At 44.1% G+C, this 24755-nt stretch overlaps 1 protein-coding gene across 2 annotated transcripts; it reads left to right on the top strand.

Moving 5' to 3' along the window:
• Positions 4725-23108, top strand: PCMTD2 (protein-L-isoaspartate (D-aspartate) O-methyltransferase domain containing 2). 2 transcript variants are annotated; one of them, XM_018057462.1, is made up of 6 exons: positions 4725-4848; positions 8873-9203; positions 13111-13213; positions 14049-14220; positions 18135-18258; positions 20374-23108. In XM_018057462.1, the coding sequence occupies exons 1-6, from the start codon at positions 4762-4764 to the stop codon at positions 20751-20753; spliced, it is 1197 nt and encodes a 398-aa protein (XP_017912951.1). In that variant the 5' UTR covers positions 4725-4761; the 3' UTR covers positions 20754-23108. The 2 variants fall into 2 exon arrangements, with proteins under 2 accessions (XP_017912951.1, XP_017912952.1); XM_018057463.1 differs by having other exon boundaries at positions 4765-7645.

Genomic DNA, 24755 nt, shown 5'->3' with positions numbered 1-24755 from the left:
AAAGTGTATTTCAAAGTGGCTGTACTATTTTGTATTCCTACCAGAGATGAATGAGAGTTCCCAGTACTCCATTCTAATTAGCGTTTGGTATTGTCAGTGTTTTGGGTTTTAGCCATTGTAACAGGTGTGGAGTATATCTCATTATTTTAATTTGCATTTCCTGATGACATAGGATGTTGAACATCTTTTTGTATGCTTATTTGCCATCTGTATATCTTTTTTTGCTGAGGTGTCTGTTCAGATCTTTGGCCCATCTTTTAATTGGGTTATTTAGTTTTTGCTGCTGTTGAGTTTTTAAGAGTTCTTTATATATTTTGGATATAAGTCCATTATCAGTTATGTGTTTGGCAAATAGTTTCTGTCTGTGACTTATCCTTTCATTCTCTTAATAGTGTCTTGCACAGAGCAGAAGTTTTGAATTTTAATGAAATCCACTTTATCAGTTTTTTCTTTCATGAATCACGTCATTAATACTATATATGAAATATCATTGCCAAGCCGAAGGTCTCCCTGACTTTGTTCCAGAACTTTAAGGAGATGACTGTGAGGTTTGTGTGCAGATCCGCTTCTCTGTTTCAGCTGTTCTAGGACCATTTGTTGAAAAGACTGCTCTTTCTCCATTGAATTGATTTGCTCCTTTGTCAAAGAACAGTTGACTGTATTTGTATAGGTCTTTTTCTGAGCCCTCTATTCTGTTTTATTGACCCATTTGTCTATTCTTTAATCAATACCACAACTGTCATCATTACTCATTACTGTAACTTCAAAGTAAGCCTTAAAGTTGAGCAGTGTCAGGCCTCTAATTTTATTCTACTCCTTCAATACTGTGTTGGATATTCTTTTTTTTTTCCTTACCACATAAACTTTAAATCAGTTTGTTGATATCCACGAAATAGTGTGTTGGAATTTTGACTGGATTGCATTGAATCTACAGATCAAAGTGGGAAGAATTGACTTTTTAACAACATTGAGTCTTCCTACCTATAAATACGGAATCTCTATTCTGTTATTTAGGTTTTCTTTGATTTATTTAATCAGAATATTATACTTTTTCTCTTATCCATCTTGTACTTTTTTGGGTAAGATTTATACCTAAGGGTTTTTTGTTTTTTTTTTTTGGTGCTAATGTAAATGTTATCATGTTTATTATTTCAAATTCCAGTTGTCCATTGCTGGTAAATAGGAAAGAGAGATTTTGTTTAAGAAAAAAGACTTATCCATTTTATTTTTGGCTGTACTGTGTCTTCATTGCTGCTTGTGGGCTTTCTCTAGTTGTGGCAAGCAGGAGATACTCTAGTTTCGGTGTGGAGGCTTCGCATTGTGGTGGCTTCTTTTGTTGTGTGGCACAGGCTCCCGGCGGCTCGTGGGCTTCAGGAGTGGCAGTGCATGGGGCTTAGTGGTTCCAAGGCATGTGGGGTCTTCCCAGACCAGGCACTGAACCTGTGTCCCCTGCATTGGCAGTTGGATTCTTAACCATTGGACCACTAGGGACATTCCAAAGACAGATTTTTGTCTATTAAAATTGTATTCTGGAAACTCGCTACAGTCATTTATGACTTTAGGAGGTTTTTGTTTATTTGCTTGTATTTAATAGATTTTGGTGTACATTCTATGTAGACAATCTTGTCATCTATGAACAAAAACAATTATTTCTTCCTTCCAAATCTGTATACTTTTGTTCTCCTTTCCCTGTCTTATTGGATTATCTAGAGCTCACAGTACAAGTGGTGAGAACATTCTTGCCTTACTACCCATTTTATGGGAAAGTATCTTTTCACCAATAAGTATGATGTTGGCTGTGGTTTCTTGTGGATGTTCTTTATCAAGTTGAGAAAGTTTCCCTCGAATTCTAGTTTGCTTAGACTCTTTATAGCGAATGGGTATTGGATTGGTCAGATGTGTTTCTGTGTCTATGGATATGATCCTAAGACTTTTTCTTCTTTAGCCTATTGATGTAATGGATTACACTGAAATGTTAAACTAGCTTTGCATCCCTGGCATAAACTTCATTTGGTTATAGTGTGTAATTCATTCTATACATATTGGATTAAATTTGTATACATTTGATTTTTATGTCTATGTTCTTGAGAGATATTAGTTTGTGCTTTCTTTCTTGTAATGTGTCTAGTTTTAGTATTAGGACAATTCTGCTCTCTTAGAAAGAGTCAGGAAGTATTACCTAGCTTCTATTCCCCAGAAGAGATCATATAACTGGTATCATTCCTTCCTTAAGTATTTGGTAGAATTCACCAGTATACCCATCTGTGCCTGGTACTTTCTGTTTTGAAAGGTTATTAATTATTGACTTAATAGATGTAGGACTACTCAGATGATCTATATATCCTTGTAAGAGTTCGTTAACTTGTGTCTTAAAAGGAACTGGTTCATTTTTTATCACATTTGTAAGCTGGAGTTGTTCACAATATTCTTTTATTATCCTCTTCATGTTAAGAGGAATCATAGTGATGATCCTTATTTTGTTTCTGGTAATTAATCATTTGTATTTGTTTTTCTTGATTAGCCTGGCTAGAGGTTTATCAATTTTATCAATCTTTTCAGAGAACCACCTGTGATTTCAACCATTTCTTCAACTGATTTGCTTTCAGTTTCATTTATTTCTGCTCTGATTTGTATTATTACTTTTCTTCTGCTCACTTTGGATTTAATTCATTCTTTGATGTGTCAGCCCCAGCCTATTGATGGTAATGATCTCAGCTAGGAATGCCTTAGAACTTTCTGGGTGTGTATTACTCGTAGTGAGCCCCAGAGACATCCCCTCTACTCCTGCCGCTGGGGCAATTGTGGCTGGACTGCCCCTTGTGGTTCGTATATGATCACTGGATGCACTTCAGCAAAAACCACGAGCAAATTCTGAGGAACAAGATTTATCACTCACAGGTCCTGGAGGGAACATAACAAACATCAGGGTCACACAGCAAGGTCAGAGTGGGAGAGGGAGAGCCTGGGGCTCTGTCTTACTAGGGTCTGAGAGTGGAGTGTCTGGGATTTCACGGGGTCACTCCCTATGGTGTGCACCCCAACCCCTGAGACCAAGAATAATCCCAGCTTACCCAACTATTGATGTGCCTGGTAGCCTTGGCAGGGCACTGACATTTCTTTCATAGACGGGGAAACTGCGTGGGCTGCATGCGGTCAGGCAGCAGGGGCATCTAAACCAGTGATACCAGTGAGTGGCAGCACAGAGGGAAGCTCAGTTGTGCTGACAGAGGAGTGAGGCTCACGCTGTGGGGTGGGAGAGGGCACGCTGGTGGCACAGGGACCTGGTCTTGGCCTGTGCCTGGACACAGTTGTGACGTGGCCTTTATCACAGTGCAGCTCCTCTGCCAGGTGTCCATGTCCAGGAAGACAACCACGGGGCCTTGCTGTGAGTTAGGCCAACTCCCGCCATCTGGGCTGCTCCTCTCCTTCCTGGAGGGCATGCTAGTATCCACTGCAAGGAAATGAGCTCTGTAAAGTGCTCAGCATGACGCTCTACAAAGGCTAATACTGATGGTACGTTATCTGTCATGTATATTAGGAAGACCACTGGACAGAGCCCAGGGAAGGCTGTGAGATGTGAGGTGGGAAGCCAGTGAAGAGGCCTCGGTAGGAGACACGAGGGAAGCAAGGCCAAAGCAGGCTGGGGTGTATGGAGGGGGTATCTGCTCACAGCAGGGAGAGGTCAAGGATGGCTTCAGGGCCTCTGTTGCAGACAATCACAGGCACTCGGGGAGGAAAGGCTCAGAGAGCTAGTGTGACTGGCACAATGTTGGCAGCAACCTTAGGGTCACTGCCACCAAGGGAAGCAGGCCTTCCCTGGAACCATGGAAAGTGCTGAAAACTATGCTCTGAGTGGAGCTCAAGTCTGGGGAGGAAAGTGGCGGCAGGAGGGGCCCAGGCAGCAACGCCTGTAGCTGTAGAAAAACAGGTAAAATACAGGGCTGTGTCTAAACAAAGGGTTCTGTTGCTAAAAACTAGTTGGAAAACCTATGTGAGGTTTGTGCTGAGCAAAAGTAGGACTGAGGCAGATCTCACAGAGTCTACTGGGAGGGCCAGGCAGGTAGCCCACAACAATGGGTGGCATCAGGGGGCAGAAGGCCCTAGGGCTGCATGGGTGGCTGGGGGAGGTAACCTGGAGGATCTGCTAGTGGGCCAGGACGCTGGGGCAGGCCACTTCTGAGACGCAGAAAGATCCTGACTGACGCCGGGACAACTCTCCCAGGAAGGGCTGAGCAAGATGCGGTGCGGGTGAACGCGGCAGTGAAGCAGTGAGGGTGGGTGAGCAGGTATGGGAGTGGACCCTCGCAGGGGTGGGAACGCCAGGGGCTCCTGGCCACTTCAGCTCTCCCTGGCCTGAAGCCATGGGACTTCTCTTGGCACAGCTGGATGCTTCTTGTCTTGCAGATCTTCGCTTGAATGTCCCTTCCGGGTCGCTCAAGCCACAGTAGCCACCACCGTGCCAGTTACTGTCCATCGCCTCTGTTTTCATTTCTTCCTCACCTGTCGGCCCCCCTCGTGGAAGGTCATTTCCACAGGAGTGAGCCCTGCCGGTCGTGCACACAGCTGGGTCTTGGACCGCACTGGGGCCTGGAAGTGACAGCGTTCACCTGAGGCTGCCCTTTGACCTCCTCATTCGAGCAGCTCGCTGGGCGGGCGGAGAGCTCAGGACTCGGCTCCAGCTGCGCGGTTGCCCCTTTAGGCGCTGGGCCGAGGCGCACGCGCATTAGGGCCGTTACGCGCGCAGGCGCAGTGGGGCGGCGGATGTTTACAGCGGCAGAGGTCGGAGCCGGGAATCGGCAGGCGGCGGGGCGAGGGGCTCCCGGGCGAGGGGCGGCGGAGGAGCTGCAGGTGCGGTCCGGCTGCCGATCCCGCGGGCTGGCCGAGGCGGGAGGTAGAGCCGCCAACGTCGCGGCTCTCGGCCCGGCCTGCGGGGGTGGGGAGCGGTGCGTCCCCTCGGCCCCTTCTCCCTCCCTCCCTCAGCTCCATACCTTCCCTCCCGCTGGGCGCGGGCTCCTGGTCCCTCCCCCGGGGGCGCTTCCTCCTCTCCGAGTCTTCCGGTCCTTTTCCGCTGCTCTCTCGCCCCCACCCCAGCATGAACGCCCCTCCTCATCCCAGGCGGCTCCCCTCCCCTCTCCCGCCCTCTCGGGGGTCAGCTGGCGCGGGTCCCCGGGGGTGTCGAGGTCTGTCTCCGTGCGCAGTGCTCACACCCCTTGGGTTGACTTAACTCTCCAGACGCGCAGCTCGTCCCTAAATTACTAAGTAGGAAACATTTGCCGTTAGCGCGGCACGTAAAGAGTTACCGAGGTTTCAAACAGGTTGTGCCTTTTCAGAAGGTGGAAGAGTCTGTTGAGTTGACCCAGCCTTGGGGACTTGGCTTCAGGCAAGACCTGGAAGAGGTCTTCAGTTGCGAAGGGAGCTTTCCTGGCTGTGGTGCCTGTGTTTTGTGTTTGCCAGGGCCTGTCTCCCCACTTGGTTTATGTGCCTGCTAACGTTTTCTGCGTCTTTTTGGCCAGGGAGGGGCTGAAGGAAGCAACGGTATTGTTAGTGTTGGGTAGGCCGGCAGGTTCCTATAACTCAAGTCCGCACTTGCCTCTCTTGGGTGGGAGGACGGTCGAGGCTCCTGAGACCACCGCCTGGCCTCTCTGTGCTTGCACTTGGCCGGGAGAGACTCCTTGTTCTGACAGTGTCGGTATTTCCAGCCTCGATTTTAGAAAGCTTTCTTGTGTGTTAAAAGAAATTCTCTCCATCCAATATGTGTCCCACTGCTCTGGTTTTTTCAGGCCCATGAATAGTGTGTATATGGCAGACTTTCAAGTATTTGAAAAATCCCTTGCATTCCTTGTAGGAGTTCTGGTTTTCACAATGAGAAACGTCTCCATTTCTTCCCTTATTCCTCCGGCAGGAGGTGTGATTTTGCTTTCGTCTCCTCAGCTTATCTTCCACCTGAGTTACTTTGTCCATGTTGCCCTTAGTAAGTAGCCTGATAAGTATATACTTGAATCTTGGCCCCCTTATCAGAGCTTCATTCTGTGTTAACTGGCCCCGTGACAGCCTCTTTGGCTACCAGTCTGAGACCTTCCTACTCTTGCTCAGCCAGCTCCTCCCCGTGCCCTTGCTGTTGGTTTTGGAAGGAGCAGCCTGAGAGTAAGGTTGTCCTGCTGGGCAGTGCCCAGTTACATGGAGTGTTGAATTAACGGTTGCAAAGTGTAACCAGTCAAGCATCCAGAAAATGATATGCCATTACTTTGAGAACTTGGATTAGAGTGGATTATAAATCTAGATTTGGTTTGTCAAAGCCATCTCTGAGGTTGTTGTTGGTGTTTTTGGTGGCATTAGAGCTGATCACATTGATGGTTAGTAATAAGCAATGATTGTTTTCAGTGTGAGGAAGTGTTAGGTTGCCAGGCAAAGTTAATAATAAATATCAGATCCTACGAATGGTCACGTGCAGCCCACTAGTGGCAGCAGATAAGGTTACCACATAGTTACTTAGCCTGTTGTTTTGGATAGGGGTACCAGTGTGTTCAAAGTGAAAGAATTTTGCTCCCTTGCGAATTTTTCAAAGCAGAATTTGGTGTAGGGTTTAAAACACAGGCCTGTGTTTGAATGCCAGCTCTCCTTACAGACTGGTGTGTGATCATGAGCAAAGTAACTTTTCAGTCCGAAGTTGCCTCACAATGTTGTGAAGCCAAAATGAAGTCGTGACTGGCAGGTGGTGCCTGTAAAAAGATTGTAGTTATTTTTACTAAAAAGCTAGCCTTTGCATGTGGATTAAACTCTTAAAGTGAGGCAAAGTTGAAAATAAGGGATAAATACTTGGTAGACAGTGAAACATACCCATCATATACTTGGTGTTTGCTTTCTAAGGATAGAACGTTACACTCTGGGGCCTTCTAGGTGAAGAGGTGGCTTTCACCTCCACCCTGGAGGATGTGTGAGAGCTAGACCTTTCCCTGAAGCAACCACACAGGACTCCACTTTTAACTAGTGACCCAAATCTTAGGATGATTGTCCTAGCCTAGGGGTATAGGCATTAGCCGCAGAACTAAGTAGTTCATCCAGGATTGAATTTGACCTCATTAACACTTTATCCTCTCTGGCTGAGTTAGTTGGCGGTGGTCTGTAACCACCAAGGGCTCTGAAACAACTTAAAAACAGGGTGAGAATTAGATAACTGAGCCATCCTAGTGATTTGAGAAGTCTCCTATTCTGCTTTAAAATCTTGACGATGAAGATGAATCGCTCCAGTCATAAAATGGAAGAGTGCTTGTGTTAAGCCCCCACCTTTCACACACTTTGTATCCTTTTGAGAAGCTGAAGATTCATGCATGTGGTCAGTAACTTTCATTCCTGGGGCATGCTCTCCCACCGCAGTTGCTAGTTTTGTGTGTGTGGTGTGTGTATGGAATTTTTCTAGAGGTAGTATTTGTGATTCTCATTCTGCTGTTAGAAGTCCTCAGGATTGTGAGAGAGAAGCAAGCATAAACTTTGTAATAATAAAAATGTAACGTTATGGACATCATCCTGATTCAGAAAATATATCAGCCTTTCTGATGTCAGTTTTTTTCTTTTTTTCCCCCCAGCAGTTAATATAAAGTGTTTTGTAAAACATTTTCCATTTTATATGAAGTGAAAGTTACCTGTGGTGAGTATAAAATTGGAGTTGTTCAGGAAGAGTGAAACCTCTACAGATGCAGGATCATTTTCCCTAGGAATCAGATGAGGATTCATTGTACTTTAGTAGTTGGCTCAGAGAGAAGTGTGTATTGATACATTGTACTTTAGTAGTTGACTCAGAGAGGAGGACATGTTACTTTTTCTTCTTGAAGGCAATTTGGAAGAGAGCAAAAATGTCCTTTTTATTGTTGAAGAGGTGAAATGGTGGTATGGTAGCTGCTTCTCAGGAGTTGAGGGAATTCTAGGAGTCTCTTGCTCCTGAGCTGCAGCCTTGAGACAGTTCTGTATTTGTTAAAATGAGGTGTTTGTCACAGTATGTTCCAGGGGAAAGAGAGTTTTGTGGATGTTGTTTCGGCCTGAAGTTTTACATCAGAACATCCAAATCAAAGATTGAATGGTTTGCTTGACTTGATATTTATGGGCATGTGGGACCATGCATTGGAGAAGGAAATGGCAACCTACTCCAGCGTTCTTGCTTAGAGAATCCCAGGGACAGGGGAGCCTGGTGGGCTGCCGTCTATGGGGTCGCACAGAATCAGACACGACTGAAGTGACTTAGCAGCAGCATCAGGCAGAATATAAGACAACAGTTGAATTTGAATTTCAAAGTAACAGTGAATACCTTTTTAATATTCATTGACCTGAACTTAATTTTTTTTGCTTTTAAAGATTTATTTACAAAAGATCTATAGCACTTGAAATATTCAAAAAAGATCCCTCTTAGAATGATTTTTTAGTAAATATATCTGCTCTCTTTTCATGTTTACATTCAATTATTTTTTCATATGTGGAAATATCCTTGTTAAGAGATGTATAAGCAAGATATTTTTAATCCTAATTGCTTGACTTTCTAGAATGATGACTTTTAGTAAAGTCTTGAATTCTTTAATGATGTTTTTAAGTTGTCAGCGGTGTGTTAGGTATCACATGTTCATTTGTATTCAGTTGATATTATAAGTTACAACTTACTTTTGGATGAATATAATTAAATTTGAAATTTAACTTTTTTTTTGTTCTGGGTCTGGCATCCTTGGAAGTGGAGGGAGGTAGTGTAAGGGGCTGGGTGTTGAGTGAGTATATTCCATTTGTGTTATTTTTAGAATTCAGAATCTGAAATTGGTGTGTGTTTAGGACTTTCATTGTTCTGCTCTAACCTTCAATGTGAATAGCTCTTTTGAAAATTCTGAAACTGCAGCTTTGCCTGAGTGTGATCTCAAAGATGGGAGGCGCGGTGAGTGCTGGTGAGGACAACGACGAGCTGATAGACAATCTGAAGGAGGCGCAGTACATCCGCTCTGAGCTGGTGGAGCAGGCTTTCCGAGCTATTGACCGTGCAGACTATTACCTCGAAGAATTTAAAGAGAACGCATATAAAGATTTAGCGTGGAAGCATGGCAACATCCACCTCTCTGCTCCGTGCATCTACTCGGAGGTGATGGAGGCCCTGGACCTGCAGCCTGGTCTCTCATTCTTGAACCTGGGCAGTGGCACTGGCTACCTCAGCTCCATGGTGGGGCTCATCCTCGGTGAGTCTGGCTCTGTCTCACGTGCAGGAGGGAGAGCCTGCTGGCAGCCTGTCCTTAGTAGGGGCCAAGTTGTAACTGCCCTTGGCCTGCCTAGCCATCATGGTGTCCACACAGTTCTTGGGTTGGAGGGTAATGGTATTAATGGAGAAATTGCCGTAATGAACAGAAGAGTCCCTCTGGAGCTTTCCTATTGCCCCCACCTGTACCTCCAGCATCTGACCGGCACAGCCTCCTCTTGGACAGCAGAGAATCTAGAGATTGTATAAATCTGGACGTTATGGTGATTTCTCGATTAATATAGTCACTCAGTGTGCCTGTCATTGTCTCTAAACTGGAATAATTAACTTTAAAGTCCCTGGCAGTTTAAGTTCTTCCAAGCAGTTTTTGTTTTTTGTTGTTTTAATACTAAAGGAGTTAATACTTGTAAGTTATTTTCAAATGTATTCCAGGGGTAGGAAAGATTTCACAAGTTATGCTGTTTGAAGACATTTAGCCTGTTTTCTCAAACAAGTAAGTTGTGAGATTATACATGGAAACTGACCATTTTAATGCTGAAACATTGTTACCAGATTACTGAAGATTTTAAAGATTCCTACCTCATGTTAAATGCGGTAGTAGGGGACAGGTGTCTGTTTTCACTCAGGGTCAGGTGAACAGTTCTGTGAGAGGAGGGCCAGGAGATGCTCTGTGCTTTAGGAAAGGGCACTGCGGAGGAAGTGGCCTGGTGCCCCTGGGTGGAGGAAGACATGGCTGGCCCGAGGCTGCTGGGGTCTTGGTACACGTGGATGTTGGAACTGACAAGGTTTGCTAAATATCTTAATTTTTTGGCTTAGGTATCTTAACATTGTTATCAAGTCAGTGTAAGAGTCTGAATATTGGTGATTTCAAGTAATAACAGCTTAAAAGTCAAGTTTAATCATTAGCAGCACATTACAGCATTGTTTCTCTGTGGTTATTAGAGGCACTTTAGAAAACCTTAGTAGTCACAGTTGCTTTTGTGGGTATGGAATGAAATTTTTGGTTGCTTTATAAGTTCATATAATTCAGAATTTGGTAAAGTTTTGAGATTCTGATCATCTGACTTTGGGCTATAAAATATAAATTTGGGCTGTATCCTCAGATTATTAAACATGTAGTTTTTTGTTTTCTTGTTTTTTTTTAGGCTAAATGCTTTTTGAACTTGTTTTGGATTGAGACTGCTTTGCAAAAAGAGCTCAGGTTTTTCATCATTCTGGAATTAGTGAATTGTAATTCCTGCTGTTGGAGCTGAAAATTGGAGGAGCTAAGGATAAGGTGGTATTTGAGGGGAGGGGGAGGGTTATCAAACTGATTAGATTGGAAATGCTATTAGAAAATGAAATGCTTAGGACAGGATGACTTAAAGTCACCTTCAACTGACCTGGTGCATTTGACGTTCTCTAGAAGTCATAAAGAAACAGCTTACGACGGATGTTGTTACTTGCCTTTTCTGAGCCCCCACTTTCTCTTTTCTGGGGGTTTTGCTGGATGTCAGGGAGGAGAGTTCTGAAGGAAGGAAAGTTGTGTTTTTGGTCGTAATGGACACTGAGTGCTGCTTTGATGTATTTGAAGGCAGTAACTTGAGAGTCTGATTTCACCGGTAGAATCTTGGATCTTCAGGGAGAAGGATACAGACCCTGGACCGTTTTCACTCTGTGTGCCGTAGGTCTCCCTCTGTGGTTTATTCAGCTTCATGCTGCTCACTGCCGAGGTGAAGACTTGCTGCTCTCCCAGTGCCTGCAGTCTTTCATGTGGCTTAGGGTGACTTGGGGCCCTTACTCTCTCTGCCCTGCTGCCTCTCTGCCACTCTGCTGTGCTTACGTTGCGACTCCTTGACTTGCTGAGGGTGCTCCTTTCTCGAGGTTCCAGTTGGCAGGACGGCGGGCGGCGGGGGGAGATAGAGCGCTTGTGAGCTTCACCTGACGTTGTGTGGCGTGGGAGCTGCTCTGTCTCAGGGGCCTTGTGGGACCAGCTTCAGTGTTGTGTCCTTGGTACCACCATTCTGACCCGTCCCGTACTTCCTCCTCTTTCAATCATCTTTTTACTGGAGTGGGTCAGGGGATATGTGTCGTTACTTTGTTTGGTGTGTCTTGTCCTCAGTAAGAGTCTAACAGAGCTGAGGGGCCAATGAGAATATGATGAGGGGGAAGTCAATGCATGTTTTCTTGACCTCTGGCAAGTGACCCAGAGAGCAGTGGGATTGGACAGGAAGTAATGGGGATGTGGTGTCATAAACAGTGGAAGCATGACTTCTCAAGTAGGCTGTGTTTTGATGAGAGGCGGTTTTAGCAGCCACTCTGCGTGGGAGGTGTTGAGAAAGGAGAGCGGGTGAGTCGTCCGGTAGAGGAGGGAAGCCTGCACCGGGGGAGCTGCTGCACTGGGAAGGGGCCAGGTGAACAGTGGAAGCAGAGACGTGTGTGCAGTGCACAGATGGCTGCATTTACCAGTATTTCTGTTGGATGTAGGGTTGAGTGTTACACTGTGACTTTATATGTATGTCTTCTAAATAAAGCTCTACATGCCGTGTTCATTTTCTCATGCAGATTTTTAAAAAATCAAGGTATAACTTATCCATAGTAACTTGACAAAGTTGCATGAAGCATGTATGAATGAAGTACGAAGCTTGATGACTTTTTACATCCTCCTCCATGTAAGCACCACCCAGAACAAGATGCAGAGTAGAATCTGTGCCCCAGAGGTTCCCATGGCCACCCCTCCAATAGTAGGACCCCACCCCCTCGAGGGGGAAGTATACTCACCTCCATCACACAGATGAGTGTTGCCTGTTTTGCCCTTCATACAAATGAATTCTTAAAACCCAGAGATTCAATGAAGCTGTTTTGTGTCAGTAGTTCTCACTGAGATTTAACCCGGAGGCATTTGTATGTGGAGGAAGCACTTTTATTATTAAGTGGGCTCCTAACTTTCTCATAACTTTAGTTCAGTTATTGATAAATTTTTCTTTTCTTCATTCTTTCATTTATTTGGCTGTTCTGGGTGTTAGTTGTGGCATATGGGATCTAGTTTCCTGAATAGGGATGGAACCTGGCCCCTTGCATTGGGAGTGTGGAGTCTTAGCCCCTGGACCACCAGGGAAGTCCCTGATAAATTTATTTTGATTAAAAAATATTTCATTGTGACTTTGGAATTACAGTTTTATTTTGATGATGATTAAAACTATTTTTTGAGGATTAAATACCACATCTGAGTGTTTGGGGAGACCTTTGTTGGAAAAAAGACCTGTGTCCACTTTCTTTTGCAGACACGTTTCTTCTTTAATTCATTGTGTTGTTCAGTCGCTAAGTTGTGTCTGACTCTGTGTGACTCCGTGGACTGCAGCATGCCAAGCTTCCGTGTCCTTCACTATCTCCCAGAGTTTGCTCAAACTCGTGTCCATCCAACCATCTCATCCTCTGTTGTCCCCTTCTCCTCTAGCCTTCAGTCTTTCCCAGCATCAGGGTCTTTTCCAGTGAGTTGGCTCTTTGCATCAGGTGGCCACAGTATTGGAGTTTCAACTTCAGCATCAGTCGTTCTAGTGAATATTCAGGGTTGATTTCCTTTAGGATTCACTGGTTTAGTGGCACTTGTAACTCTTGGTTTCAGACCTTGGCTGTTTCACCGAAAAGATGATTCTTTAAAAGTTTGAGGACAGACGGTCAAGGCTTTAGGAAGCTGTGAGTTGGTAGTGCCATGTAAGGAGTATTAATGATGTGGTGAGCAGAGGCTAGTTTGCATATTTAAAGAATGGATTGGGTGATTTCGGCCCAATAAATGTGAATTTCTGAAATTACACATGTCCAGTGAAATGTGTTGCAGTCAGTGAAATAGAAATAAAGAGTAGGGGTTCTTGTCCTGTTTCCATATGTTTTCTTATTCTGAAACCTTTTAGGCCCTTTTGGAGTGAACCACGGGGTAGAACTCCATTCAGATGTGACAGAGTATGCAAAGCAGAAGCTGGAGTTCTTCATCAGGACAAGCGACAGCTTTGACAAGTAAGAGCAAAACTGTCCATGGGTCTGGGTGTCAGTTATAACTTAAACTTTGGATTAAGTGGAAAGAAATCAGTTTATTACTGTTCATGTTCTGGCAGTTGTGATTAAACTGTGGCAGGTGAGTCAGTGATATGTGTGTATATGTTCTAGTTATTTAAAAAATATTTTGTGTTTTTAAGGACCTTAAGTTTGTTTGTTTTTTTAATTATGATACCTAAATAAAGGTAATTTATTACCACTGTAAGAGAAGGAAATAGAATGTTAATTTTTTCAATTTTCATGTTTCCAATAGAGGCAGCATTTTATCATGTACTTGTTTCTGAAATGGAATTGTTACAGTTGTCTTTAAATGTACCATGCAACTAGCTCTTGCCATTTTAAAACAAGGCATTTAAGTTCTTATTTTGGGGATTAAAATTTTTAGAAAAACCAAATATATTTTTTCTCTTTTTACTCTGTTAGTAGATCTTGAATAAGATATAAAGCAAGATAGGATAGTAAAAGATAATGAAGATGAAAGATAAAAAAAAAAGATGAAAGATAATAAGATAATCATAACAGCAAAGATAGTGATATGCGTGGAGCTTGGGTGACTTAAGCTTGGATTGTGTTTACAATACTGACTTTCATAATATTTTCTTTGGAATTTCTAGAGTTCTGTTTATTACTCACGTAGTTCTTTCAGAAATCTGCTATCCCAGCTTCTGACTCTTAATTTTATTATGTCGCTGTGGGATTGTGCAGTGAAAACATAACCTATGTTTAACGTAGATTTACTATATAGACTTGTTATAACATGATATATTTAGTTGTGGAAAACATCTTTTGTTTTCAGGTTTGACTTCTGTGAACCGTCCTTTGTTACTGGCAATTGCCTGGAGATTTCTCCAGATTGTTCTCAGTATGACCGGGTGTACTGCGGGGCAGGCGTGCAGAAGGAACACGAGGAGTACATGAAGAGCCTCCTCAAGGTCGGGGGCATCCTGGTCATGCCGCTGGAAGAGAAGGTCGGGTCCTCTTGTAACCAGCGGTTTTGTGCACTCAGCTGTCTGCTGAGGTCTGTTCGGGGGAGTTGACAGGCATTTTCCTTTGTAACTCTCCTTACAAATCCCTTCGTCTTGCAGATGAGGAAACAGGCTAGAGAGATGGCCAAGGTGGGGCAGGTCCTGAGGACTTGCCTAGGTTCTGATTTGATTTATGTTGGAAGAGACAGGACACCTGAATACTTGGCCAGCAGTTACAGAGTCCTTCCTTATTTAAGATCTTGCCTGTTCTTTCTTTCTGATGCCAGCAGTGTGACTGGCCCTGATCCATTGTTTTGTTAAGGGCCGTAGAATGATACCTCCTCATTCTGTCATTTCTCTTCATTTAGAAGCCAGAATACGCAGGTGGAGAGAAACACCCTCGTTAGTTGTTTGTTTACCCTGAGGTATACTTTATAAAAGGAGGGGCAGGATAGATTCTGATTCTTATTAACCTTTGTTTATCAGTTTTTCTCAATAATTCGTTTTCTAGCATCTGCCAAAGATAGTGACCAGTGAGGTTTTGGTTGATTTTTTTAGCAAAATGAATTCATGCAAAATTGTGACCCTTATCAGAGTTCAGACTGTCTCACTTTGACCATGGCTGCCTCTCCACATTGGCCCTTGGGCTCTGCAGCCTCAAGAATCTTTGATAGTTTTGTTAGTTTCTGGTAAGAAGACGTTCCAGACGTGTGTACTTTTTTTTTTTTTTAACCACAAACTTGGAATTAACTCTTTCTGAAAATGAATAATCCCTGTTCATTTTCAGTTTGGTGGGAATTGGTGTTTAGACACCACAGTTGGGATCTCGAAGGTGCTCGTGGGTCTTTATTAGTTTTTCTGATGGACCGCTAATGCCTGGGAGTCAACCACCATCCACCACCCCAACACATACTTTTTTTTTTTGCTTTGATGTTTTGGAGAGAATAGACACCATAAATTCATATCAATTCTTCCAAATCAAGATCAGGACCAGGGTTTTTTTTTCCCTCACATTTTAGTGTTATATCAGTAGCACTTTTTTCTCAAACCGAAAGTCCTGATGCCCAACCACCCGGCTTACTGTTTATCTGCAATGCATGGTGTAATCAGCAGCAATCTTGATTTCTGAAACTAGTGCAGGATTTGTCTTGTTTTGTCAGGGAGTGGCTTGGGGGCCTCACTGTATTGTCCTTATATTCCACTAGAGATGTTCAGATTACTGTGTTTTAAGTTACTGGGAATTACACCTCTGTGTGAAGTTATGGCGCCAGCCCCAGAGAACTGCTCATTTGTTTTCTTTTCAGTTTTGAGAGGTTGCCATTTTGGGGATCACAACTTTATAAAATAGTTGTAAGATTCCAAAGTCTAAGCAAGGAATACTCAGAATTTTATTCTGTGTATGTCCCCTCTTCTCTGCTCCCTTCACCTATAGGTGACTTGTTTCTTGTTTGGTTTTGGTTTATCTTTCATTGAAAAAGTAGAAGCTAAAAAAATTTTCAGTGAGGGTACACACTTTTTTACTCTCCACCCACCCGTTCATACATATGAGAGTTGATAATTTTAAGTTTTATACATCATTTATTTTTTTAAAAAGTGATGTTCCTTATAGCTAGAAATTTTTTTTTGTCCCTGTTTTAATAAAATTTTTGTTAGTGTGTAAGAATGTGGCTTTTCAGATAGGTGTGTATAAGGCTGTGGCTGTTTCAGATAGAGATGTATAAGGCTGTGGCTGTTTCAGATGGGGGTGTATAAGGCTGTGGCTGTATCAGATAGGGGTGTGTAAGGCTGTTGCTATTTTGGATAGGTGTGTATAAGGCTGTGGCTGTTTTGGATAGGTGTGTGTAAGGCTGTTGCTATTTTGGATAAGGGTGTATAAGGCTGTGGCTGTTTTGGATAGGGGTGTGTAAGGCTGTTGCTATTTCGGATAGGGGTGTATAAGGCTGTGGCTGTTTTGGATAGGGGTGTGTAAGGCTGTTGCTGTTTTGGATAAGGGTGTATAAGGCTGTGGCTGTTTTGGATAGGGGTGTGTAAGGCTGTTGCTATTTCGGATAGGGGTGTATAAGGCTGTGGCTGTTTTGGATAGGGGTGTATAAGGCTGTGGCTGTTTCGGATAGGTGTGTATAAGTTTGTGACTGTTTCAGATAGGCATTTGAATTCTTTCTAGCCTTTCACTGTTAGAAACAATGCTGCTGTGAAGAGCCTGCATAGACCGTGGACATTATCTTGGTTTTGTCTGAATTTTGATCTCCTGCAGGAGTGCCTGACCAGAGGGTGTTTAACCTTGGCCATTTCAGAGGCAGGTTGCCAGGAGCCGGTTCTTATTACTGTTTTAGTAGTTTGCAAGATAGGGCCAAACGTCCCTGTGTTTGCTTTTCTTTCTCAGAGTATTGTTTTAAATACGTATTTACTTATACAGATGAGTTTAGAAGTCTGTGTTGTGTTGCAGAAATACATTGTGTTAACATCTAGATGAATGAGGGATTGAAGGCATCTTTTCAGTATTCATGCAGATGAATACTCCAACATGAAATAGGGATTTATAGTTTTGTTTACGGGTTTACACATAGTTTACTGATTATATTCAAATATTTCATCTTCATTATAACTAGAAGTTCTCCTTTTAAAAAATTAAAAAAACAAAGATTTTGCTGGTATATAGGAATGTGGTGAGTTGTTGATGTTTGTCTAGTACACGGGCACTTAGTTCTTTCAGTTCTGATATCCAGGACACAGAGTCTTAGTTTTTAGAGGATTTGCTAGCTTAGATATTTTTAGATGAGAGCGCAGTCATCGTGGCTTGTCAAAGCTGACCAGAAATCCTCCTGTGAGCTGTTCAGGCCCTTCAGAACCTGGCACAGTCATGGAGCACGTGCGTGGCCGTGTTGCCCAGTCGAGTTCTCGTGGTGCTCCTTGTACTGTGGTTCACATTAACCATCTGGCTGACCTACACTGCAGCATGTCAACCAGACGACCCTGTGTCCCATGGGGGCTGCTTCCCTGGAAGCACTGTAGAGCGCCTCCGAGAGTGAGGCCAGGTGCCCACATCCAGGGTGGCCCGCTCGCCTGTGGGGAAGCAGCGCTCGTTTGTGATGGAAGCTGCTGTTCGGTGGGGGCAAGGTGGTCTCTTCTTGTAGCTCCATCCCCACGAGCAGCAGCCAGGCCTCAGTCTAGGTGGCAGGTGGTTGTGTCTTCAGTGACTTTTACTTTAGGATCACGCTGGTCTCCCTACGTTTCCCCTACAACAGTGACTTCTTTGGAGAGTCTGTAAGAAGCTTGTCTTATCAGATTCCCCACCTTCCTTCTCTCATTGTTTCCTTAACTTCTGTACTAGGAACTGGAGTACCTTTGCAAGAATATCACTAAGTTAGGTGTCGTTCTGGTCACGTCACATCGGAGGCCTGTGTTGCCAGGTGTTTTCATCTTTAGTGTCTGTGCTGTTTTAGATGTATATAGGAATGATGGCACCCCACTCCATGCATTGGAGAAGGAAATGGCAACCTACTCCAGTGTTCTTGCCTGGAGAATCCCAGGGACAGGGGAGCCTGGTGGGCTGCCGTCTATGGGGTTGCACAGAGTCGGACACGACTGAAGCGACTTAGCAGCAGTAGCAGCAGGAGTGATTATATTTAAATATAAATTGAAAGTGAAAGTAAAGTGAAGTCACTCAGTAGTGTCCGACTCTTTGTGACCCCATAGACTGTAGCCTACCAGGCTCCTCTGTCCATGGGATTTTCCAGGCAATAGTACTGGAATGAGTTGCCATTTCCTTCTCCAAGGGATCTTCCCAACCCAGAGCTCGAACCCAGGTCTCCCACATTGTAGACAAACGCTTTACCGTCTGAGACACCAGGGAAATCCAAATATAAACTACCAGTAGTCAAATCTTTTGAATATTCTCATTTTAACCTCTGGGACAGCTGACTAAGATAACGCGCACTGGCCCTTCCGCTTGGGAAACCAAGAAGATTCTGGCTGTCTCCTTTGCTCCGCTGATCCAGCCCTGCCAGTCCGAGAACGGGAAGTCGAGGCTCGTCCAGTTACGTGAGTGCAGAGATTCTTACTTACCTTTTAAGTCTTTTTACTCTTTCTAGAATTTGAAGGGAAACAAAATTCATCAGGAACCTTTTAATATTAAAGAGCATTTTTCCACTCACTGAAGCCTTAAAGTTTTACAAGTGATTTTTAAAAAATCACTTGAAATCATTTAAAAATTATAATTGGTTTTTAGCTTATTTTGAGTTATTTTAGGTCATTTGTGCTTAACATTCAAGGGTGAAAAGAAGCTCTCTAGAAAGAGAAAAAAATAGAAGAGAAGCGTGAGCTGAGGCAGGTGACTGTCAGCGGGAGGACCCGATGTGTGCAGTCAGGTTGTGGGAAGCACTGGGTGGGCAGGTGCTTAGACCTGAGTTCATCATGTAGGTGGTGGAGCCTGTCCCGTATTTTAAGTAGAAGATGTGGCACCTCTGGACTCCTGGTGGTCAGGAGAAGATGACTTTGTTGAGTGCTTGCTTCCCTGAAAATGCCTTCAGAGCAAGTAGGCAGATGTGACCTGCAGTGGGGAGGGCACTGCTGTCCAGAGCCTCTGCAGAGTTTTGGAAGGTGAGGGCTCAGGCTGGACCTGAGACCAGTGTCTTGGCCACGCTTGGACAGGATCATGATGGGATGGAGGGCACCGGAGAGGCAGGTTTTAAGGCCAGGGCTTCAAAGCAAATGTGGCCCAATGAACAACTATGATGCTATTTAGGGCTCCTGAAGTGAACATTCCAGTTATTTGTAACTTTATCTCCTGGGCCAGAGGTTCCTAGACTAGTAGAGTCACGTTGATGAGCGTCAGCTTTTGGATGGATAGGCAGGTGATCAGACTGTGGGCAGGAGCCAGTCAGGAGATCCTTGGGATTTTCCAGGCAGGAGATAAAGACCAAAGCCAAGACACTGGGCTCCAGAGCGTCAGGGACTCAGGAGGCACGCAGGGCCTCTCTGAGGCAGGATGTGGGAGTCAGAGCTGGCTGGCATGTTGTGAAGGTGGGTGTGTGGGAGGCTCTGACCCCAGTCAGGCCTGGATTGGGACCCAGGGAGCCTTTGGCTGCTCTGTGTTACCTGAGGCTATGGGATGGATGTCAAATCAGGGATCAGTAGGCATAAGCAGAGGGGAACCTCTCTAGGGAACATGCCAGGCTGGGTGGAAGAGGAAGAGGCAGCAGGAGAGGCTGGGGCCAGGGGGAAGAGGTGGCTTCCACCAGTGGGACGTTGGGGTGAGCTGGAGGCCAGAGCTGGCCGTTGGGAGGGCTGAGAAGGCATCCTCGGGGGTCACAGCAGGAGGAACGCCGAGTGGCATTGGAGCAGGATGCTCTGGTAGGGTGTCTAGGAGCAGGTGGGTGCCAGGGCTCCTCCCATGTCAAAGGAGCCTGGGGTCCCTGCGGGGCAGCTAGTGCAGAGCCAATTCTGTGAGGGCCTCTGTGGTTTGGGTAAGAGATATTGCAGGCAACAGGAGCCCTCTCTATAGTGTGGGTTATTATTTTTTGGAGAAGTTAGGTTCAAGGGGTAGAAAGTGAAGCTCATTTTCAGTTTAATGTATTTAAAACATAATTGCTAATAATTCTTCTCCCCTCAGAAAAACCCTTATATTGCCATGTAATTTAATTATCAGATTTTATTTTTCCTTGATGTGCTTTGGGAGTTTTGTTCCTAAAAATGTTTTGGAACTGCTTGTTCTCTACTTTAATAAAAAAGAAATACTTAAATTTCTGATATACTGTGAAAATATTAAAATAGATACAAGAATGCTGGAGCCCCATGGTCACTGTATTTCTGCTGGATGAGAAAATGCATCAGTGAACACGGCAAACAGAGAAATGAAGCCCGATGCCAGAGGACCAGACTCTGTAACCCTGGTTCTGATTCTTCCACTGACTGATTATCCGAGCAGTGCTGCTTCCTTTTCTTATCTGATTTAAGGGCCAGTTTATTTGAAAATATGTTTTGAAAAATACCATATGAATGCAAATTAGAGCATAGATAACATTTGCCTCCAACCCTCTCCTATTCTTGTCATGTGTTTGTAAATGCCAGGGAATGAAAATGAGGTTAGAATTTTTTCAGGTGTCTAGACCTTATGATGTCACGAAGGTGAGGCTGAGTCTTGTTCTTTGCACGCAGCACCCCTGGCGGTTCGCAGCCTGCAGGACCTGGCACGCATCGCCATCCGGGGCACCATTAAGAAGGTTATTCACCAGGAAGCAGTGAACAAAAATGGAAATGGACTGAAGAACACTCCCAGGTTTAAACGAAGGAGAGTTCGCCGCCGCCGAATGGAAACGATTGTCTTTTTGGACAAAGAGGTCTTTGCCAGTCGGATCTCCAACCCCTCTGATGACAACAGCTCTGGAGACCTGGAGGAGGAGCGGCAGGAAGAAGAGGTGACCACCCCGCCGAACACCAAGCCTGAGCCCCCGGTGAACTTCCTGCGTGAGAAGGTCCTGAGCCTCCCTCTGCCAGATCCCCTGAAGTACTACCTGCTTTATTACAGAGAGAAGTAGGTCTGTGGTTCAGGGGAGGAGAGCCAGTCTGCCTGGAGGGCCTCCGGAGCAGGTGCACTGGGCACGGAGGGGCTCCTCCCTGCAGCTTGTCTGTCCTTGACTGTCCTCCAGAGCGCTCCCCCCTCAGTCTGACTTCCGTGAACACAGTCCGCAAGTTAAGAATGTTTTCTCAGAAGGCCGAGAGTCCGCTGGAGGAGGCTCTGACTTCCCGCTTCTCAGGAATCACTGAGGTCTGTGTGTGGAGGCGGCTGGGAGACTGTTCCTTACACGAGATACACTGCATCAGAAAGGAAAACTGAAGTTGAAATCGACCTGTGTTGCTTATAAAATGTGAGACAGAAAGCACAAGTTTCTAACTGTATAAAATCTTTTCTGAGTGGGACACGCTTGTGCCCAAGTTTGAATTTTATAGGATCAACCTTTTAATTATTGGCACTGAGTTTCACTAAATAAGTGAAACGGAGTGAAAATTTCACTAAATATTTCAGTTATCTGGAGTGAAGAGACACTGAAAAGCCCTCCGTTATTTTAAGTAAATTAATGAAATCTTATGTGAGTTGTCACTTGTAATTTAGAAAAAGAAAAATTGGGATGGGGGAGGAATGAAAGTATGAAATTGCCAGGTGTCTATGGAATTGCAGATTTCCAAGGAATTTTTTGTGATACCTTTGTTACCTTTAAAAGAAGTTGAGTAATACGATCAAAGAAAATCCTGAAGAAGGAAATCAGTGTCATGTTAAGAAAGAAGCTACATTGCTTGTGCTGCAGTGACAGAGATGATCATTGATTCAACTTTGAGGTGACAGTTTCTGAGGCTCTGTCCTCAGAGCACATGGAAGGTACTGGCTATAGAAAGTGGATTGGGGATGATGTGGACAGCCCGTGGAGTTTTCTTCTGTTGGCTATTTTTCTGTAATCACATTACAGTACTGACTCATAGATTTTATCTTTTATAATTCTGGAGAAAAAGATTGGTTAGTTTTGTAATTTTTTTTTAAGAACAAACATAAATGATCAGTAGCTCTGTTGCAGTAGAGTGGTTTTACTCAGCAGTGATATGTGCAGTCCATCTTCTCCAGGCCTGTGTGTTGAGAGCTTCCTGTCTTGTCACGTCCCGGGTCTTGAAGCAGAGGCCGTCCTGTTAGTCGGGTGGCAGGATGTTTACAGGTGACACTGCTTCTTCCAAAACATTGGTTCTTGTCAGACTTTTCAATTTCATCCAAAGACTAGTATAAAATCTTAATAGTAAATCCAAAATCAGAGTGCTGATGGAAGATTGATCATCCAGATATTATGATTAATTTTATTCCTTAGCTTCTCAAATGTTGTTGGAGTTCAATGCCTTTGTGGTTTCACTAGCTTCACTGAGTTCTTTTTTTTTTTTTTTCATTTATGCTGTTTTTTTAAATTGAATCATTTTGTCATAGAATACTGTGTGCACGCATAGTTGGGGAAATGTGTACAGTGCCCTAAATTGAAACAGTTGAGCGGTTATAAAGAAGGTTTCTTCATTGCTGTGCTTACCTGCCTTTCACTGGAAGTCAAGCCTCATTCTTTCAGAGACAGAAGCATGAGTCATGTTTACTTGCTAAGGCTTCTGTTTGCAGCTCTTGTTGACATTATTCTAATTGATTTGTAGAGACCTCTGCAGCACATGGACATTTTTGGACATAATGTTAAATAAGTGATATCTGAAATCTGTTGTTATTAGGTGGCTTGACTGAATTTTTTTCTCTCATTGTATATGGATTTCCCTATTTTTCAACCACATTTGCCTTTATGCTGGATTGTAAAAACTCTTTACAAGGCATAAGACATTATTTTCCCCTATATATGTTAAACCCTTCCTAACATTTTGTATCTACATGTTGGTTTGTGGCTTTTACACCAGAATTTGGTTTAAAAAAAGAAAAATATATATTAGGTAGATAGATAGATACTGAGTATATGTGAAACAATTTGGTGTCGATCTATATTATAAAGGAGAGTCATCAGTGAGCTTCCCCATGTACCTACCTTTCTGTAGAGTTCAGTATCAGTGCTTTCTGTTTTCAAAAACAGATGAATTATATAGTCTGTGTTGTCTGCATTGTAAACCATAGACATTGGCTGACTTTTATGTTTTGAGTAGTCTGCATTTTTATATGTGACTTTTGTCTTGAAAGTAGTAAAGCCATAGACATGTGCAAAACAAATGATAAATTTATAAATATTAAGTGTTGTATAGAAATCAGCTGTGTACTTGATATTTTTGCCAGTCTGGAGCTTTCAGGGGATTAATGCAAGAAATAGAAAACAAAGACTTTAATGAGCGGATACTCAAAAGATTCCAATAAAGGTCATTAAGACACGTTAGCCTTCTTGGAATTGCTTTTGTTTCCTGTGTGGAATTAAAATTCTTGGCTACTGTTTTTTTCCAAAAAATCTTTTAAAGTACGTTTTAAAAAGTTAGCATCATGTGTTTTCTTTCACTGTATTATTGCTGAATTCTGTACCATTTTAGCACTCCTGTGGGGGGCCCTCATTTGTAATTAACACAGGAAGTTGGAATAGACAAAGTCAGGCTATGTGAACATAGGTGTCTGTAGAGTGTCTGGTTAGTTTTTTGGTACAATTTCCCCATATCGTGAAAATATTAAATAAAAGATAACTGGATAATGGCAGCATATCTTATAGGGCCATAGAGGTGAGGGTAGGGTTTAGGTGTAAGGTTGGTTGGGGGTCAGGCCAGGGCCACGGTCCAGATTTAAGATCAGGGTCTGAGGGTTGTGGTCCAGTATGTTTCAGTTACCAGGGTCTTCATGGTTGAGAAAAGGACCTCCCCTCACAGCCTTGTGGCTTGCCAAGAGAGACATTAATACTCTAAACATTTGTGTGTCCCTCTTGACATCAACCATCCAGCGCTCTGTGGCCCTGCAATCCTTTGGCCTCCCAGTTGTCACAGACTTTTGACACTCATACTCATTAAGACTCAAAGATACAGGAGCAACTGGGCCTCTCCAGGGGGGGTTCACACTGGGGTTGCCTGGTCTTGGGGAGCCCATGTGGGCTCTGAGAGCTGCCAATCCTGGATTCCATGAAATGGAATAACCCTGGAGCCTCCCACTGCGTCACTGAGCAAGAATTTCCGTACCACCATGGCATGTAGTCTCTGCTCTTTGTAAAGAGGGGAGGAGACGGGATAAATGAGCAATATTGTTCTTGGGGCCTGGGTGAGGAATGCAGCCAGGGCGCAGGTGTGACTCCGGCGCCCCCACCACCAGGGACGCGAGTGAGGTCTGTGCCTTTTGCAAGTGAAGGGCTTCTTGCTGTTGTGGGAGGAGGACCGCAAGGACATTGAACGGGTGGTTGCAGCTCCTGACTCTCAGTCAGCCTTCCTTCCTTGGCCTTCATGTTCCATGGCTGTGCCGTAGGCTGTCAGTGATATGGAACCCACTGTTTTCCCTAAGCCAGCATCTGTCTCAAACCAAAGCCCAGAACCTCAGCTTTCCTTTTGGAACTTTGTTATCATTGAATTGTTTAAGCAGGAGTAGGCTTGTGAGACTACTTAGTAGGCTGGGAGTGGTGATATTGTTCCAGATTATGTGATTTTTTGATAATCAGGTTAGTGGTATTGTTGTTGGCCAAAATCTTGGCCTTCTCTCCCCACTGAAGCTGAGACAGAGTTTGGAGGAAATAAAAAAGAGGCTTTAATTCTCAGCTGGCGGAGAGGGGAACACAGTAGACTCGTGCCTCAAGAATGGTGCCCCCCACCACCCCACCCTATGAAGAGTCTAGGGGCTTATATAAGGCAAGGGCTCACCGTCAGGAGTTGGTGATGAGAAACAAAGGTGATAGGATCTGTATTTCTTCTTGCATTTTTTTCAAAGAGTCAGAAACTGGCTTCAGTAACCCAGTAAGTGAGTCTGGCAGTTCAGTGGCTCTGCAGCCTTCTTTCTGATGCGTAGCTACAAGGGGAAGGGTGTTGTAAGGGTAAACACCAGATAGGGGATGTATGTAGCA

Source organism: Capra hircus, chromosome 13 (genome assembly GCF_001704415.2).
Source record: "Capra hircus breed San Clemente chromosome 13, ASM170441v1, whole genome shotgun sequence".
Lineage (NCBI taxonomy): Eukaryota > Metazoa > Chordata > Mammalia > Artiodactyla > Bovidae > Capra > Capra hircus.
Note: the sequence above shows the minus strand (reverse complement) of the source record. Positions and strands in the feature narration are given on the sequence as shown.